The sequence below is a fragment of the Cherax quadricarinatus genome, chromosome 78 (assembly GCF_038502225.1).
Source record: "Cherax quadricarinatus isolate ZL_2023a chromosome 78, ASM3850222v1, whole genome shotgun sequence".
Taxonomy (NCBI): domain Eukaryota; kingdom Metazoa; phylum Arthropoda; class Malacostraca; order Decapoda; family Parastacidae; genus Cherax; species Cherax quadricarinatus.
Window position 1 is genome coordinate 9061407 of NC_091369.1, and position 20898 is coordinate 9082304.

Consider the following 20898-nt stretch of genomic DNA (forward strand, 5'->3'; position numbering starts at 1 on the left):
CGAGATTTCAAAGTCGACGAAGGGAAGAGCATATTTGGAACACATGAATTGCTCAGTCAGACGAAATTATAAAGTCACCTCTCTCATACTTTGCCTTGGAAGACAAATTCATCTCGTCTACAAGGTTTTATTCATATATTTACCTCTCGGAATGAGTATTGTTTTTGTCGCTAGGCGCTCGACACTCCAGTTTATCATTTACCATCAAATACTAGTTACTAAACTATGGAATATTCTACACAAGAATGTACCAGTTTCTTAGCGAGCACGACTTTCTGGCATTGAAACTAATGATATACAAATTAGAAAAAAAAAAAGTTGCTTTAAGTCTCCTTAGCTTTAAATTATAACTAATATCGTTACTTTGCTTTCACTAACTGTGGAGTTCGTAAAATAATTTTCGTTCTCATTTCCCATTCTGATATATAGTGTTTTGCATTTGCAAAGTGGCTATTATTATGCTTTTTATTAATCGAGAATAATAGGTTGTCTTATCTGGTTTGCAAGGTTTAAATTTATTACTCTTATTCTTCTTAAGTTCTGACACTGACGAATCTGTCATATTGTTCGGTACAACCTATTAATGTAATTTGGTGCAAATCAGTTTTTTTTTTTTTAATTTCTGATAAACACCTGTTTATTGCGTGTAAATCATGCATTCGAGCTTTTTAAAGACGTTTCTGACGTAATATAAAGGGCGCTAGTACCGAAGTCTAGGAAGCATATTTCGTGTTAAATGGGCATATCGTGGTACCCAGCTTCTCAAATTCGATGACTCTCGCAAGAATAAGTTTTATACTCGACATAGCACAAGGTAGGAGTGTGCAAACTGTTACTATATGATACGCAACTCTTCTTACTAATTCTAAAAGGACTATTAATTGACTATTGTATCATTTTCTCATGTAAATCTGCAACATTACAGTGCAAATATTCAACAAATGACATAAATACGGGGCCCCAGACCCATTTTAAACATATACTTTGCTATATTTCACTCTCTCGTTCTGCCTCTTTTACCTTTTCGTTCTAGTCTGACTCTTTTACTCGTGCCTTTCAGTCCTACTTCCTCTCTTTCACATCTACTCTGCGTCCCTCTTACTCTCGTCTTTCCCTGCTCCCATTTAAACAAACAGGAGATGGGGGTCAACCGCCTTAAAGCTGAACTCCCAAGTACTCTCCTGGATATTACCCTGGAAGCCGTGTTTGCTAAACTACATACTGTTAAAGTACATAGTGTTGGACAAAATAAATGGGAAGTATTTCCATATTTATAAAACTTATCGGGTGTAGTCTATCGACTTCACGAGGGTTATTAACACGGCTTGTAAGCCGCGTTAATAACCAAGCATATTTTAGGCCCTAAAATAGAGATTAAAGTGCTCTCAGAGCATATACACTAAGATACACACCTCGATACATAAGCTTAATAAATAAATGGTAAATGGATATAAATATGAAATATCTCGTACTGATAAATGGGTCTTCTATATATCCCATTGTTCTTGTGCTCTTTTACATTCCAAATTAAGATAAGCAGAGGTCAACTGAGGGACAAGTATAGGTCAGAGCACACGCCCTAAAGTCGGCTGCTGTGGGAGCCAGAGATCAAATGAGTGACGACTCTGAGTTCCGACGCAGCACAACCGGAAGTGAGTGCGACCATCGGATCAATAGAACCATCTTTTGGTCGTAGAGTAATAAACACGCAAGTCTAACAAAAAATAAAAATAAAAAGTCACGCAAAGGACAACAGTTGCATGAAACTAGATGATTAAGCTAATTTTCAAAAATTATTATTGCCATAAATTTCCAAATATGTTCATTCATTGATCTTAGGAAACGGAAATTTGTCATGCAATCCAACAAATAAGAAATATATGCCATGACAGAATCAATCTTGCATCTGATACAGAAACTTTCATGTTCACCAAATATACAAAATTAGTTTAGGGTAAATGATAGTTTCGGTACGCTAAAGGTAATAATGAATCCAGGAGGTGAGTTGCTATTGGTTGACGTCCTGATGACGTCACGCGCGTGGGAGGGTTCATTCACAAATCGTGACGCAGGCAGCCGGGAGTAATGACGTCAGCAAAGTGATCAATACAGCATAGGACCCAGACGAGGGAACGCCGCGGGGCTCACGTTTCTCTTGTCGCCTATTCTACTGCCCTCTACACCTTTCCAAAAATATATTGCACGCCGCAAATTCTGCTTTTAGGATTCCCGTTTTAGCGCTCTATTCGCATATTTCATAAGCCGTTACCTGTATTACTTGTTTCAAAATTCTAATTTACATATATGTTTTTTTTTACATAAATTTAGACTATACTCTTTGGGGACCTTTTAAGGTGTTTCCATTATACATCGTTATATTTAAACCTGCTCACTTATAATACATATACTGTAAAAAATACAGAGATTCCAGTAATCAAGCTCTAAATGGGGGTACGCGGAAGACCGTATTGTTAAGCTTTCCCAGACCTTGCTCTACATGCAGTAAACACACACACACACAAATATTCTTCTGATGTACAATATTAATACTAAGATCTGATAAAACAGTAACACTAAAAGTATAGTGGAGTAGCTCTAGTAATGAAATGCGCACTGGGAACAATACGATAAATCTTTGCCTCACTGGAAACACTGGGATACTTTCCGGGCATATATGATTTAACTGCAATTTTTCCGTTGCATTTAGTTTCACTCCCGGCTTTGCGTAATATCTGTCTATGTGTGGGTGTGTGTATATATATATAACAAAAAGATCAGTAGTGTACTGTATGTTCTGGTATCATCTGACGTCTTTCCTGTGTATATATATATAGTTTTAAGAGCAGTAATGCTAGTGTGTGGGAATCACCGGCAATACTAGTAGCACATTTGGAAGACTGAAGTAAAATCTTCCTTGCACTTTAAGTGATTTAAATGTTAAAGGCGACTTAAAAGAGCATTTGTAACATTTACTGTACCACTCCACTAGATAGTGAACGCATCTTATATGTGAAGCAAGCGTATTTTATTTTTCCTAAAAACAGACAACAAAATTTATTCCAGGTACAAAGAAATGACAATTACGGAAAGGACAGTGGAGAGAATGCAAACAAACGATAAATAGCTGTATGACTACGAATGTAATACAAATAATATCTACTAGTGGGAGAGTGCATTCTCCTTCAATCCTATCACATGTTCTTGAATGCGTCAACTGAATTCAATTACGTAAATAAACACTAAACGTAATCGAAATACTCGAGCAATGCCAGGCATGTGCTGGAAATACCTTAGTAACAAATGTGCTTAAAGTTGCTCCCGAGCACTGGAAACACTTCAGAAGCACTATGTGGGCGGTAAAAATACTTATGTAAAGCAATCTGTACACTGGATTAGTTGCAGTAATACTACACATGCGCTTGAAATAGCGTGATAAATTATCCTGTCAATCATTGTGCTACAAATAACGAGATAAATGGTCCTGTTTATGTTCCCCCTGAAAGTCCGCTGAACCTCTCTGGTCAAATTTGCACTCGAGGATAAATTCTAACCCTATCAGAAGCTTTAGTATACCCGACGATATCTGCACCGATGTAATAGGCCTCAATTTTAAATATTTTACATAGCCTCTCTTGTATTATTATTATTATTATTATATTAATTTTCATAAAAAAAGTTGAAGCCATGGCATTATTCAACGCTAGTTTCTCTGGAAATATTAATACATAAGCACAATCACTTCTCCGCCTTTCGTCCACAACAGGGTGGCTCATACACTGTACATAACACTTCAACTCCTCAGTAATGGTCTACTGTGTTCCTCGAAACTTACATACGATCGCCCTTTTCGCAACACAGTTTAAAAAAATTCATATATCAAGAAGAAACATTAGTGGGTAATAGGGGAGGGGGGGGGACAGGAGGACTATAGCTCGACCTTTGACCAGTGTTTGTGAATGAATGAGCGTAGCGACGTCACAGACCATGTTGCTAGGTCGGGGGTGTGTAGTGCCGGAGTTACGTTCTCATTCATGGCTTTCACTCATTCATGATAGTCTTGATCTTCATCCTCATTGGCACATTTTGTTTTGGAGTTGATATCACCAATGGCGTGTCAACTACTTTACTGCTTTAATAGTTATATGTTCACTAATAAGATGAGTGGCGATGCCAATAAACTCGTCCTCAGGGCAAAATCTAAAAAACAACAACAACAAATCATCAGCCAGCTCAAGTAGCTTCCTGCCCAATATTATTTAATTCCTGAAAAGCTTCTTTTCAAATCTGTAATATGATAATGTTTGCGGCCAGACAGACATGCACAAATTATTGACAAAGGGGTTAAAGCTAAACTTTTGTGGATTCCCCTCTCACACGTGCCTCCCGGAGTACTAAATTAGCAATAAACTTTCCCCGTAATAATGAAATGTATCCAGTAGAACGTGTATACGTACAGTTTTTAAACATTAATAAACATAAATAGTCTGTTACTATACATTCCATTTATAGAACTGGATTTTGTTCAGACCACCTACAGGATCAGAGTCAGCTGATCCTGTAGGTTCAGATCAGCTGATCTGTACATATATTTAGTTTCAACAAGGGAAATAGTTGCTAATAACACTTCAATATCCAAGGAAGCCATAGTAGGTTAGGTAATTTAATTTTGCTAAATTCTTTAGCAAAATTAAATTTTTAGTTGTGCAAGAAATAAAAGTACCTGGTGACAAGTTAAGGACAAGATATTTATATAAATTATAAAAAATGACTACCGCAGACAAGACTGGGGGAGGAGGACATATTACTTTATCCATGATATTAATTTTCTATGAAATCCTAATTAATTTTATTTTCTAATCTGTACAACATTAAATCTAAGAACGTAAAATCTTGGAAAATCCTAGTTCATAAGGGTGCAGCCATTCAACCTAGTTGAATGGCTGCACCCTTACTTACAGTAGCCATTCAACCTAGTTGAATGGCTACACCCTTACTTATAGTAGCCATTCAACCTAGTTGAATGGCTGCACCCTTACTTATAGTAGCCATTCAACCTAGTTGAATGGCTGCACCCTTACTTATAGTAGCAATTCAACCTAGTTGAATGGCTACACCCTTACTTATAGTAGCCATTCAACCTAGTTGAATGGCTGCACCCTTACTTATAGTAGCCATTCAACCTAGTTGAATGGCTACACCCTTACTTCTAGTCACAGACGTCTCAGGATCACTTCCCAAGTGATTATTCTAAAAATCTGATAGAAAATCAGTGAATCGTTGCACACTCCGTTTGCCCATATTTGGACGATCCAAAGTTCGTAAAGCAGAATTGGAGCTATCCTTTCCCTTCCTCTGATCAACCCTAATTACCTCACATTTTTTAGGCGCTCTATGACCCTTACAGTTTTATCACTTTCCCATAAACACAGTTAGCTAAGAGTAAGGTATTCATAGAATAAAAGAATACCATATACAGAAACGTTTCTCGTAGCCAGTTTTGGCAGACCCATATGATCAGTATACAGCAAAGACTCGAGTAATAAGTTGGCCTACAAAATTTATATATTAGGGCAATTATATATTGTGCCAACGTTTCGCTCCTGGAGAGCGAAACGTTGCCCCCATAAAATGTCACATTAGTTACACATGTCTTTTTACCTAACATATTGTCGGTAATTCTACCTTTATTATTATTATTATTTGTTGTCATTAATATTATTCTGCTAACATTCGAGTGTTATACAGCGCTTGAGAATTGGAGGTAATCAGATTTGACCCGAGGAAGGGTAGTACAGCTCCAATTCCTTGGGTCAAGAGTACTTCACCATCATCAAGGCACCCTGCCTTGAAAGGTAAGCCTACTGGAGTAAGGTCACCATAGGTCATCTTAAAGTATAGCGAAATTACACACCGTAAAAACCTAAAGGGAATCAGACATTACAGTGAATCTTATGTTACAGGATGATTGGCCGATCCTTCTCCAAGCTGTTTATTTAAATAGGGTAGAGATGAGACAGGTTAACATTAAGTGAAATGTTGAAAAAGTGGAAAAAAGGGAGAAATGGGAGACCAATATTGCTACTGGGAAATACGTGGGTCATCAGCCAGCCTCCAGCGCCATAGCAACATCCAGCCAAAGGTCAGAGTTGAGCGGGTTCCGTGAGTTGAAGGTGAGCACACTGAGTGAGAGCGCATGGTGGAGTGTGGGTGGGTGTGACGAGGTGCCAGGTGTGAGTAGGCGTGACAGGGTGCCAGGTGTGGGTGGGTGTGACGAGCTGTCAGGTGTGGGGAGGGAAACAAAGTTCCGCGTTTGAATGGGGGAGGGGGACAACATACTAGGACCAGAGCAGTTCTCGTGGTGGCCCATATCCATTTTAATTAACATTTCACCTTTCCCCAAAATACCATCTGCAGCACTATAAACACCCAGGCACATATTTATTGCTAGGTGAACAAGAGCTGTAGGTATAAGGAGACTTGCCATACGTCTCTCCCTGCCAGAGGATCGATGTACTAAGGGCAGTTGTAGCTGTACGAGAGATGAGATTTGGTGGAAGTTGGGTAGTAAATGTTCAGTAAGACAGGTGCAGAATAAACAACGTGAAAACGTTTCTCTCTCATTAAAGCGAAACGTTGTCACAGTAAGCCTTTGTATAGACTGGGTGTCCAACTGTGTCAAAGGTCATGTGTGAATGGATAACATGAAGAAATTAACAAATGGGCTGTCACTAGTTGCCAGTCATCAATAATGCTTATAAGTGGCCTTAATTACGATAAGTTTACTTAGGAAATACGTATTACATTTTAAGAGCACAGTGGTTATCATCATATATGGGAGAGCTAAACCCATTAGGGAAATACAGCACCTGGTGAATGAGAAGTAACCAGGTTTGATTTGAAGGAGGCATCAAGGCATCTCTTCCAGATGAATTAAAAGAATCCTGGCAGACTTGCAAATGTAAAGGTCAAAATTAACACTTCATAATTTGGGGGGGACTCAAAAAAAAAAAAAAAAAAAAAAAAAAAAACTTTAATAGCCTAGATACCTGCCTAACAGTTTTGCAAATAGGATTAAAGATCAACAGAACCTATTTCAAGCCCTCCCTTCAAGGCAGGTTCTTAATGTCAGTGAGGGGCTCTTGATCCAAGGAATAGGAATAGTAATTTATTTCCTTCGATCGAACCTGATTGCCTTCCATTTCCCCAGGCGCGTTGTATGACCCCTACGAGTTTTGTGCTTCCCCCATACATAAAATTTCAAGGTCAAAGACCATTAGAGTAAAATTAAAAATGCAGTCCTAACAGAATCAAAATTCAAGAAATGTACAAGGGAAAAAATAGTAGTGTCCCGTAGCTTCAACACTGACACTCTTCACCATGTCTTAACCCAAAGTTATCATAACACCTGAGGCTACCCTTCATACTTCTTTCCTATGCCGTCAGCTCCTCGATCTCTATATTGCGTCTTATAACCTACACGAGTTTCGAGCGTTTTTCTATAAATAATAATAATAATAAAAGATAAAGCTTGAATTTTCAAGAGTCTTTAAACGTCGTTCTACGACTTTAAAAATAATCCTGGAATGCTTCTATAAGAAACGGATACCTTCACCTACAGAAAACGTCAACTTGCAGGGTTTATGATCAAGTGTATTTAATTAGTCACATTAACCTCCATATGTATGATATGTATGTAATTAAAAAAAAAACATATGTATGATACGTATGATATGTATGTAATTAAAAAAAACATATGTATGATACGTATGATATGTATGTAATTAAAAAAAACATATGTAGATGACAAGGGAAGTGGGAGCAAAAAACTCGATTACTTTTTGACTTTCATGCATTAAAATATACAAACTATGAATTTATTTACATCTAAGAACAGTATAAGTTTAGCGCTTTCTTTGATTATAATAACAATAATAGTACAGACTGAGTGTTGTAAACTCCTGTTACCCAAAAAATACGATAAACGTAAGCCGCGAAAAAATGTAATCGTGAAATAAGATAACGCCAGACTAGAACAAAGGGTCAAGGGATTACCAGCAGTTGGGAAATACAGAGCGGTCGTTACAATACTAAAGAGGACCAACCCGAAGATCAAGCCAGCCCAAAGGTAAAAGGTTGCCGGGCAGCGAGAATAGTCACTAATAAACTAATTTTCAATTAAATATTATAGATGGAGAAAAAAGGAATTGCACCAGAGGTATACCAAGAGAAGAAACATGGAGAACACCTATAGGAGACAAACTGCGCTCTATTGCGTCAGTGCGGCGCTGGCGTCACTATTAAAGGTGATTTGCGATTGGTTAATTCCCTCAACCCTTCAAGGGAGGTGCCTTGAGGTTGAAGAGCTCGTGATAAACGGAATTGGAGTTACCCTTGCATTCCCTCTGAATGAATCTTATTATCTTCCACTTCCCAGGCGCTGTATGACTGCTAGCGGATGGGAAACACTAACAGATTTAGAATATTTGAACTGATTTGCTACCGAAACGTTGATAAAAAGCACGTTCTAAGGTGGATAGTTCCTGCTATGAAATATATATGTCGTGCCGAATAGGCAGAATTTGCGATCTTGGCTTAAATAGCAACGCTCATCTTGCCATATAGGACAAGTGAAAATTTGTGTATGCAATAATTTCGCCAAAATCATTCTGAACCTAACGAAAAAAATATATTTCACTGTGTTTGTTTAGTATTAAATTACTGTAAACAAATCTAAAATGTATTTAGTTGGGTTAGGCTAAAATAAATTGTTCTTGTTATAATAAGGTTAGGTAAGTTTTCTAAGATTCTTTTGGAGCAAAATTAAAATTTTTTACATTACCATTAATGAAAAAAATATATCTTTAAACGTATAAGAGAAAATTTCAGAAAGGACTTAATTTTAAATGAGTTCTTGCTAATTAACCAGTTTTACATATTCGGCACGACATATATTTTTATTATTTTATTATCACACTGGCCGATTCCCACCAAGGCAGGGTGGCCCGAAAAAGAAAAACTTTCACCATCATTCACTCCATCACTGTCTTGCCAGAAGGGTGCTATACACTACAGTTTTTAAACTGCAACATTAACACCCCTCCTTCAGAGTGCAGGCACTGTACTTCCCATCTCCAGGACTCAAGTCCGGCCTGCCGGTTTCCCTGAACCCCTTCATAAATGTTACTTTGCTCACACTCCAACAGCACGTCAAGTATTAAAAACCATTTGTCTCCATTCACTCCTATCAAACACGCTCACGCATGCCTGCTGGAAGTCCAAGCCCCTCGCACACAAAACCTCCTTTACCCCCTCTCTCCAACCTTTCCTAGGCCGACCCCTACCCCGCCTTCCTTCCACTACAGACTGATACACTCTTGAAGTCATTCTGTTTCGCTCCATTCTCTCTACATGTCCTCAGCCCTCTGGACAACAGTTTTGGTAATCCCGCACCTCCTCCTAACTTCCAAACTACGAATTCTCTGCATTATATTCACACCACACATTGCCCTCAGACATGACATCTCCACTGCCTCCAGCCTTCTCCTCGCTGCAACATTCATCACCCATGCTTCACACCCATATAAGAGGGTTGGTAAAACTATACTCTCATACATTCCCCACTTTGCCTCCAAGGACAAAGTTCTTTGTCTCCACAGACTCCTAAGTGCACCACTCACCCTTTTCCCCTCATCAATTCTATGATTCACCTCATCCTTCATAGACCCATCCGCTGACACGTCCACTCCCAAATATCTGAATACATTCACCTCCTCCATACTCTCTCCCTCCAATCTGATATTCAATCTTTCATCACCTAATCTTTTTGTTATCCTCATAACCTTATTCTTTCCTGTATTCACCTTTAATTTTCTTCTTTTGCACACCCTACCAAATTTATCCACCAATCTCTGCAACTTCTCATCAGAATCTCCCAAGAGCACAGTGTCATCAGCAAAGAGCAACTGTGACAACTCCCACTTTATGTGTGATTCTTTATCTTTTAACTCCACACCTCTTGCCAAGACCCTCGCATTTACTTCTCTTACAACCCCATCTATAAATATATTAAACATATATATATATATATATATATATATATATATATATATATATATGCGCGCCGTGCCGAATAGGCAGAACTTGCGATCTTGGTTTAAATAGCAACGTTCATCTTGTCATATAAGACAAGCGAAAATTTGTGTATGTAATAATTTCGCCAAAATCATTCTGAACCTAACGAAAAAAATATATTTCTGTGTTTGTTTAGTATTAAATTATTGTAAACAAATCTAAAATATATTTAGTTGGGTTAGGCTAAAATGTTCTTGCTATAATAAGGTTAGGTAAGTTTTCTAAGATTCTTTTGATGCAAAATTATAAATTTTTACTTTAATTTTAATGAAAAAATATATCTTTAAACGTATAAGAGAAAATTTTAGAAAGGACTTAATTTTAAATGAGTTCTTGCTAATTGACCAGTTTACCTAATCGGCACGATATATATGTATATATATATATATACGTATATATATATATATATATATATATATATATATATATATATATATATATAATATATTGTCAGTGTGGAGAGATATATTGTGTATTTTTATACGTATATACTTCTAAACTGTTGTATTCTGGGCACCTCTGCAAAAACAGTGATTATGTGTGTGAGGTGAAAGTGAGTGTTGAATGATGAAAGTATTTTCTTTTTGGAGATTTTTCTTTCTCTTTGGGTCACCCTGCCTCGATGGGAGACGGCCGACTTGTTAAAATATATATATATATATATATATATATATATATATATATATATATATATATATATATATATATATATATATATATATATATATATATGTATATACGTATAAGCAGAAGTGTTATAAGAAGAGCAGAGTATATGGAGAGTAAAAGAAAGGTAAAGAGAGTGGTGAGAGAGTGCAAAAGGAGAGCAGATGATAGAGTGGGAGAGGCACTGTCAAGAAATTTTAATGAAAATAAGAAAAAATTTTGGAGTGAGTTAAACAAGTTAAGAAAGCCTAGGGAAAATATGGATTTGTCAGTTAAAAACAGAGTAGGGGAGTTAGTAGATGGGGAGATGGAGGTATTGGGTAGATGGCGAGAATATTTTGAGGAACTTTTAAATGTTAAGGAAGAAACAGAGGCAGTAATTTCATGCACTGGTCAGGGAGGTATACCATCTTTTAGGAGTGAAGAAGAGCAGAATGTAAGTGTGGGGGAGGTACGTGAGGCATTACGTAAAATGAAAGGGGGTAAAGCAGCTGGAACTGATGGGATCATGACAGAAATGTTAAAAGCAGGGGGGGATATAGTGTTGGAGTGGTTGGTACTTTTGTTTAATAAATGTATGAAAGAGGGGAAGGTACCTAGGGATTGGCAGAGAGCATGTATAGTCCCTTTATATAAAGGGAAAGGGGACAAAAGAGACTGTAAAAATTATAGAGGAATAAGCTTACTGAGTATACCAGGAAAAGTGTACGGTAGGGTTATAATTGAAAGAATTAGAGGTAAGACAGAATGTAGGATTGCGGATGAGCAAGGAGGTTTTAGAGTGGGTAGGGGATGTGTAGATCAGGTGTTTACATTGAAGCATATATGTGAACAGTATTTAGATAAAGATAGGGAAGTTTTTATTGCATTTATGGATTTAGAAAAGGCATATGATAGAGTGGATAGAGGAGCAATGTGGCAGATGTTGCAAGTATATGGAATAGGTGGTAAGTTATTAAATGCTGTAAAGAGTTTTTATGAGGATAGTGAGGCTCAGGTTAGGGTGTGTAGAAGAGAGGGAGACTACTTCCCGGTAAAAGTAGGTCTTAGACAGGGATGTGTAATGTCACCATGGTTGTTTAATATATTTATAGATGGGGTTGTAAAGGAAGTAAATGCTAGGGTGTTTGGGAGAGGGGTGGGATTAAATTATGGGGAATCAAATTCAAAATGGGAATTGACACAGTTACTTTTTGCTGATGATACTGTGCTTATGGGAGATTCTAAAGAAAAATTGCAAAGGTTAGTGGATGAGTTTGGGAATGTGTGTAAAGGTAGAAAGTTGAAAGTGAACATAGAAAAGAGTAAGGTGATGAGGGTGTCAAATGATTTAGATAAAGAAAAATTGGATATCAAATTGGGGAGGAGGAGTATGGAAGAAGTGAATGTTTTCAGATACTTGGGAGTTGACGTGTCGGCGGATGGATTTATGAAGGATGAGGTTAATCATAGAATTGATGAGGGAAAAAAGGTGAGTGGTGCGTTGAGGTATATGTGGAGTCAAAAAACGTTATCTATGGAGGCAAAGAAGGGAATGTATGAAAGTATAGTAGTACCAACACTCTTATATGGGTGTGAAGCTTGGGTGGTAAATGCAGCAGCGAGGAGACGGTTGGAGGCAGCGGAGATGTCCTGTTTAAGGGCAATGTGTGGTGTAAATATTATGCAGAAAATTCGGAGTGTGGAAATTAGGAGAAGGTGTGGAGTTAATAAAAGTATTAGTCAGAGGGCAGAAGAGGGGTTGTTGAGGTGGTTTGGTCATTTAGAGAGAATGGATCACAGTAGAATGACATGGAAAGCATATAAATCTATAGGGGAAGGAAGGCGGGGTAGGGGTCGTCCTCGAAAGGGTTGGAGAGAGGGGGTAAAGGAGGTTTTGTGGGTAAGGGGCTTGGACTTCCAGCAAGCGTGCGTGAGCGTGTTAGATAGGAGTGAATGGAGACGAATGGTACTTGGGACCTGACGATCTGTTGGAGTGTGAGCAGGGTAATATTTAGTGAAGGGATTCAGGGAAACCGGTTATTTTCATATAGTCGGACTTGAGTCCTGGAAATGGGAAGTACAATGCCTGCACTTTAAAGGAGGGGTTTGGGATATTGGCAGTTTGGAGGGATATGTTGTGTATCTTTATATGTTTATGCTTCTAGACTGTTGTATTCTGAGCACCTCTGCAAAAACAGTGATAATGTGCGAGTGTGGTGAAAGTGTTGAATGATGATGAAAGTATTTTCTTTTTGGGGATTTTCTTTCTTTTTTGGGTCACCCTGCCTCGGTGGGAGACGGCCGACTTGTTGAAAAAAAAAAAAAAAAAAAAAAAAAAAAAAATATATATATATAATCATTGTAGATGTAGCCTGCACTTACTTCATCGGCTTCCTGCCAGGAAACACCAATCACCGTCTCTAACATTTCTGGATGATGATAGGAGCCGCATGTTCGTACGGATACCTGTAAAGATATATGAATATTCACACGAGCTGAATGCTGCACTTATTCACTTAGGTGAAGTGGGTTAAACATATTTTAATTGTTCGTAGACTTCCGGCAGCTAAATATCAAGATAAAAACATTGTATAATTACGTGTATAATTACTTATTTGTAATCACCAAATTGTAGCTACAGGAGTAAAGATGAGCTCGTAGTGTCTCATCTTCAATAATTTGTTCATACAAGTTTTTATAACTTCCAATAGTTGAAGCACTTACTATGTCCTCTACTACAGTTTGTGAAAAAAAATTCCTATATCCCTTCGACTCCACTTTTTTCTCAATTTAAAACTATGGCTTCTTGTTATCCCTGTTGCAGGTACGAAAAAAAAAACTATTATCTTTCATGTCCTTTTATGACCTTATTTGTGGTTATCGTGGCCCCTCTGACCCCGTCGACCAGCCGGGGAATTTTTAGTATTTTCAGCCTTTCATCATATCTAGTATATTTTAACTCTGGTAACTAATTTGAAGTTCCTCTTTGGACCTTTTCTAAGCTATTCACGCATTTTTTTAGGTGTAGACACCACAGCACCATTGCGTGCGAATGTAATGAACAATAATTGGAAATAATTATGTTGTATAAAACTATACATTTTGTAGAATAAAAAAAAATCTACGCACAGAAAATTTCACACTGAAGAATGACAAAAAAAAAATAATAAAAAAATAAAGCTTAAAAAATAAAACGAAAGTGGTGGTCAGGCCACTTAACTGCTCTATTCTACCCAGTCTTGTCGTTCCCTATTCTTTCCATCGATCTAATAACCTAACAGAAAGACTAGGTATTTGCCATTTCTTACCTGATCAAAGTCAACAATCAATACCGGTAAATCTGTGCATGTGTATGTTAGCTTCAGGTGTTCACACCTTTCTTTTCTGGGAGAAGTTTTCCTTCGTCCTCTCACCACTGGGTAAGTGTCGTGCTGGTCTTCCACCACTGGGTAAGTGTCGTGCTGGTCTTCCACCACTGGGTAAGTGTCGTGCTGGTCTTCCACCACTGGGTAAGTGTTGTGCTGGTCTTCCACCACTGGGTAAGTGTCGAGCTGGTCTTCCACCACTGGGTAAGTGTCGAGCTGGTCTTCCACCACTGGGTAAGTGTCGGGCTGGTCTTCCACCACTGGGTAAGTGTCGGGCTGATGTTCCACCACTGGGTAAGTATCGGGTTGGTCTTCCACCACTGGGGAAGTAGCGTCAATCTGGTCTTCCACCACTGGGTAAGTGTCGGGCTGGTCTTCCACCTCTGGGTAAGTGTCGGGCTGGTCTTCCACCACTGGGTAAGTGTCGGGCTGGTCTTCTACCACTGGGTAAGTGTCGGGCTGGTCTTCCACCACTGGGTAAGTGTCGGGCTGGTCTTCCACCACTGGGTAAGTGTCGGGCTGGTCTTCCACCACTGGGTAAGTGTCGGGCTGGTCTTCCACCACTGGGTAAGTGTCGGGCTGGTCTTCCACCACTGGGTAAGTGTCGGGCTGGTCTTCCACCACTGGGTAAGTGTCGGGCTGGTCTTCCACCACTGGGTAAGTGTCGTGCAGCAGGTCTTCCACCACTGGGTAAGTGTTGTCCTGGTCTTCCACCATTGGGAAAGTATCGTGCTGGTCTTCCACCACTGGGGAAGTAGCGTCGATCTGGTCTTCCACCACTTGGGAAGTGTCAAGCTGTGCTCCCACCACTGCCAACATCAGCAGTGTTATCAAGTACCTAGGAATCATTTTCTCCCACTACAGCAGGACCCTGTAACATATAAATTAAAAAGTAAGAGATAAGGATTGAAACCCCTCTCGGACACTCTCCGAGGTAATCTTAACTAAACCATATGATTTCCTTAACACCCTACTGAAATCTTTCAGCAAAGACTGACATATTACATCGTGTATGCTACTCTTACTGTTCGATGAGATATACCAGGGTAAGCTCTAGTTTTCGTTCTCATAGAATAAGATGGCTGTACCCTCTGGGCGTACGTAATTTTATTAGACAGCATAAGTTATGCTGTTATGGACATGTGGGCCAGCGGGCTGCCAGCAGCAAGAGCCAGGTCGACCAGGCAAGAACCAGACAAGTCTGACCAAAAGCCAGACTCCGGGAATAGAAAAACTCTCGAAACTTACTAAAGGTATATAAAAGGAAAACATATTTTTAATTATGCGCCAAAAGTATTCTAACAACCTAACCCACTATTGCGAAAATTTACGTACGCAATACAGTGTACTGGACAAAATAACTTAAGTGTACCTAATCTATCTAAAGATTTGTATAACTATGTTAGGTAAGCGTTGTCTTGGAAGTAGGGGAGGGGAGGTAGCGAGTCTTCAGGTGACCTGATATAAAAAGATTAATTTTATTCACGGAATTAACACGTGACTTTGTAAGGAAATAACACAGGATGAATTAACCTCAGCAAATCTCTTCTTTCCACCTCACCCTTTCCCTGTTAACATTTTGGTGTCTTGGCCGCCCACACACTCTACCCACATGTGCAGCACCCACGCAGGCTTGTACTACTCACAAGTTACACGCTGCCCACGTACCCAGGGCGCTTCTACCTGTCTCTGGTGCATGCCCATCATGCCCATGTTCAGCATCCATGTTGCCCACGCCACACTGCACGCGCAAATTAGTTTTCCTAGTCAAAACACTGAATTAGGCCATTAGCCAAACATTTAGCGCTTCTATTTATGCTCTATATTCATTGCAATTAGTATTTCTCCCACTCATTTTGACTTATACATTAAGTAGAGTTTTAGTCTGATCCTAGACACCACTGTAGTCTCAATTACCTCGCTTTGCTTCAGAAAGCACTTATCAATAAATATTCACAGTGGGTATTGCTAGAATCTCCGAAGTTTTATTTGAAAAATTATCTTGCTTTTCTGTATCCAACTACTGTATATTCTCACTGATTTTATTAGTGAAAAAGAGGAGAGCTCTTACAGTGTCAATGACTCAGACAGTGTTTTGCACAAGTGTGGTAACATCACAGTTCAAATGTCCCTTCCAAGTGTAACATCACCCCTCCTGAGTGCAGGTACTCCACTTCTTACCTCCAGGACTCAAGTCCGGCTAACTGGTTTTCCTGAATCCCTTTACAAATGTCACCTTGCTCACACTCCAACAACACAGATCAAAAACCGCTTGCCTCCACTCAATATCTAACTCAGGAATAGCTTTACATATCCAAAAGGGCCCCTGTCCATTCCAATAGTTCTCTGAGCATTACCCTAGTTATACTTCACCTACATTTACAATTTGAATCCTATTAGATGAGGTGTTGCCCACGCAAAAAGACGCTACAATAAAGTCGTACGAAAATATATAATGACTCACTACTCGTGAAACTTAAAAACCACATAAAAATCTACGTTGTCATTATTTCTATATTTTCGTTTTATTTAATTATACTATTTTAAATTGTCTACAATATTATATATAATAATTTTTTTTTTAAGGTTCGATTTGCATACTTCCTATGAGCTACCTGACAAGGAGAACTGAAGGGGTCGAAATAGAACTTTGCAAATTAGCACCCTTCACAGTCCAAAGCTTCCTCTAAGTAAGATCAATCAGTGTCGAAGGTTTGAAGCTGATCGGATGAGGCATTCACAAATCGCATGAAAACCAAAAGTTTAATTTTCATAATATCAATAAAAATGGCAAATTGGCACCTACACAGCCCAAGATCAAAACTCCCCCAAAAATCAAATTAGGAGCCACCAACATTTACAACTTGAAGTCGATCAGACGAAGCATTGTCAATTTATTCCATGTAATGCAATTTGATAAAAAAATTGGCAAATTGAAACTTGTAAAGCTCAAAATATGAGCAAAACCCTCCATCACTAAGCGTTTCAAGCCGATCAAAAGAGGCATTCTCCAGTTAATGCTCCAAATCCAATGATTCTAAAATTTTTTTAATTATTTCAGGAAATTAGACAATTTACATCTACAAAGCCGAAACTTGTTGGGTACCATCCTGGCCAAGTGACAAATCAGCTATTAAAAATTTGTGCTGCAAAGGCATACTCCAGTTATTTCATGAACAATATACACCACTTTAAAAATAAAATTGGCTGATTGGCATCTGCACACTCCAGTAACAATTCTAACTTTTTTAGTAGGATACACCAGTGTTCCAAAGTTTGAAGCCGATCAGAAAAGGCATTCTCAAGTTATTGCAGGGAAACCAAAACTGGGAATAGTCTGCATAAAACTGACCAGAGGGCATTTGCACATGCCCATAGCTGAACTGACCTTTCCCAAGTTACAGTACACCAGCGTTAAAATTTGAAGATGATCACATGAGGCGTTCTCAATTACAAACGTAAACCTTGGAAAAATATTCAGATAATTACTTGAAGGTACACCTTCGAGGATACCTAATTATACTTAAAAAGATAAAATTTCTGCTACTCTGGAAATCGTGAAACAACATGAACATTAACAAAACACAAACCACACTATACATCGGAAGAAGAATGTAAGTGACCTAGAGAAAAACCATGTCGGAATGTCTTAAAGTTCATGGAACACGACAGTGTGCTTTACATCAGCAATAAAATGACAGGATGGACACCATAAACCTACGAAACAACAGAAGCTGAGGTAGTGATGATACTCTTTGAGGGTCTTGAACATCCTACACTGGAACAGTACTGTACACTAACAACTTCATATAATCAAGGTTGGCGATACTGTACATCTCAAGATTGTGCAAAAAAAAACTTTGCCTGACCACATCTGTTTAACTTTAAACACACAAATTACTGAGATGTTTAATTTACACCTGGAAAATATTGGAGGGATTAAGAATCCCCTAGGAGAGCGAGATACTGTATCGTAAAGAAAAGGATGAAGTAAATGTACTAAAGAATAACTATGAATAAAGGCCAACCAAGAGGCCTGGTCTGGGGGCCGGGCTGATTCGGCGCTAATCCTCGGAACACTTTTGTAATAAAAGGGGAATTACCAACATACCTCTGTCTTCATTTGTGTTTGACAGCTTCTTGGAAACTATTCCTGTTCTGCCAGGCTGTGGTGTGTACATCGGACTGCTTTCCACAAGCACCAATAGCCTAACTGAAAACAGCGTCAACCAAGAAGCCTGGTTTGATACCAAGCTAAGGTAGCTATGACTCCAGGAGTCATCACCATAAATTGGTGGACATCTACTTTTACGATATTCACGTGCACTAACACTTTTATGACTTATAAACAGCTACTGCACGTTTCCTACTAAGTACATAATACGCATTCGTTCAAGAGGTACATACTTGACAACAGCACAAATACAATGAGAGCCTACACGTCGATAACACTCACAGCCCAAGTCAACAAATTTAGAACGTATACAAAACCCAGTATATATCCCCTAGATGTACATTATAAATCTTAAGATTTCCAGAATCATGACTTGCATGAACCAGAGTAAATAAAAGTTTTTATTCAAAACCTCTTGCCAAAAATATCTCTAAGAATAAAGCAGATTTGAAAGTAGTACTAAGAGTTAAAACATCGGTTTATTTGAATGTGGACCAGAAGAAAAAAGACATAATCAGTCACAAAACAGCCCAAGCCTGTAGGGGTCATACAGCACATGGGTAATGGGAGGTAATAAGGTTTAATCCGAGGGAAGTATAGCTCCAATTCCTTTGATCAAGAGCCATTCACCAGGATTTAGGCACTTCCCTTGAAAAATTGATACGTACTTTATCAATTTTCACATTTTGTACATAATGGTGAAACACGATATATATACACCGGAAGTTTAATCTCAATTTGAGTGATGTTAGTGTACAGCCGAACTGAGGATTTTATGAACAACCTGCGACCCTTCTGCATTGAACTTAACAAATTAACGATAATATATATTTTCATCAAAATTAAATCCTTACTCACCTCGTTTACAAAACATCCATATATTAATTTATTACGATTGAAATCGAATACATCCATATTACGTTTGAAATCGAATACAAGTTTTTGATACCCAGACGAGCGCTTCTGAAACCAGACGTGTTAAATACCCATAAAAACAGCAAGTTTGAAACCCAGAAGAGCCACATGTTAAAATTACCCACACCATTTGCATGCTCATAATACACTAGTTCATTCATGACACAGTATTCCCGTTCCTGGTAACCACACCTCCCACACCATTATTTCACATTAACACCACACGCAAGCTCAACGCGTTTACTCCCTACATGTTCGTGGAACACCAAATACCGTTCGTGGAAGTCCGCATCAATATCCATGCCAGACACACAAATAGAAAATCCAAATGACTGTAAAGCTCTACAAGAAGATTAAGATAAAATAAGCATGTGAAGTGACATCGGATGATGGACAATTACCATGGAATAGAAACGGGAGAAAGTGAAAGAGACCCCATGAAGATTACAGATTATGTGATAAATATTGGAAACACAAGAAAGGGAAAAAGATTATAAGGATAACAATAAGCAAGAAGTTATCACCAGAAAGTCAGAGTTGCAGAGATGGGAAACTCGTACCTTGAAAATAGTATTAATATATATTAATGTTGCTTACGAAAAATAATCATAACATACATTAAATCAAAAGTGATATATGAACCTATATTGTGGTGCCCTAACCGCAAAAAATATACATAGATAAAACAGACACGCTACAAAATGAATTCCTGATTTAAATGTCCTCGCTAATAAAGCAGTACGAAAAAAATAAGGCCTGAGCTTGCTACCACCTGCAGCTCACAAGACTGCCATCCCCACGAGCCCCTTTGGGGCGGGGCAGATGGCAGACCAGAGGCCTAGCTTCTCCCTACGAGCCCCGTGAGGGCGGGGACTGTGGCTAGGCCTGGGGACACTTGGTCCCAAAGATGAGGTGGTACTTGTACCTCCTCCCATGGGAAACTTACGTCTCGAGATACTCCCCAGATAGGGAGCCAAGGCCGGGTCACCACTACTTGGAAAAGACCCGGGTCGGGAGAATACCGGCGAATAAAAAAAAATAAAAAAAAAAAGTACAAAAATAAATAAATGTAATCGAATGGTAATAACCATAAATTTTCAAAGGGTGGACTTGTAAGCCAGCGGAAGGCCTCGGTCAGATTACCAAAAGCTCCAGCGGCGGTTGGGACATCAACACCATCAACAAGGAAAAAACAGGCACAGTTCCAAACTACGAAAATATAGCGCAGATATAACAAAACTAGAAAATATTTCGAATTTAAGCAGTCCAGGTGATAGTCAAAGCTCCGCTACAGTGATGGATGAGTGAATTTTTTTTATATAAACGCTGAAAAATATAACAAATTAGGTTTAAGAAATGTGAACTTTTTAATTTGTAACGCATGCCTAATTTATTAAGTCTGTGATTATGTATGTAATGCATGCCTATATCATGAATTATGTATGTAATGCATGCCTATATCATGAATTATGTATGTAATGCATGCCTATATCATGAATTCACAGACACTCAAGTGCACACAGAAACCATGTCTATGTAACAAACCAAATAACGCACCAAATTACATGAAGGTGAATCGCGAGTTATTGACAACGGCGTTGAAGGGATTAGACCTAGATCTTATCGCTGTGGTGTGGGTGAGATTATTCCACAAAAACTTGAATT

General features: G+C 38.6%; 2 protein-coding genes across 2 annotated transcripts in view; one reads left to right on the top strand and one right to left on the bottom strand.

Moving 5' to 3' along the window:
• The window catches only part of Tsp26A (Tetraspanin 26A), a 257157-nt gene that overhangs the window by 90284 nt on the left and 145975 nt on the right, over positions 1 to 20898 (top strand). The window lies entirely within an intron of this gene.
• LOC128701660 (cytadherence high molecular weight protein 1-like) overlaps positions 1 to 20898 on the bottom strand; it is a 71486-nt gene that overhangs the window by 15200 nt on the left and 35388 nt on the right. Inside the window, exons 2-3 of the mRNA XM_070101682.1 lie at positions 14088 to 15015; positions 13162 to 13245 (exon numbers count right to left, since the gene is read on the bottom strand). Coding sequence (XP_069957783.1) covers positions 13162 to 13245; positions 14088 to 14993 — 990 coding nt within the window. The 5' untranslated portion in view covers positions 14994 to 15015. The remainder of the gene's footprint in view (positions 1 to 13161; positions 13246 to 14087; positions 15016 to 20898) is intronic.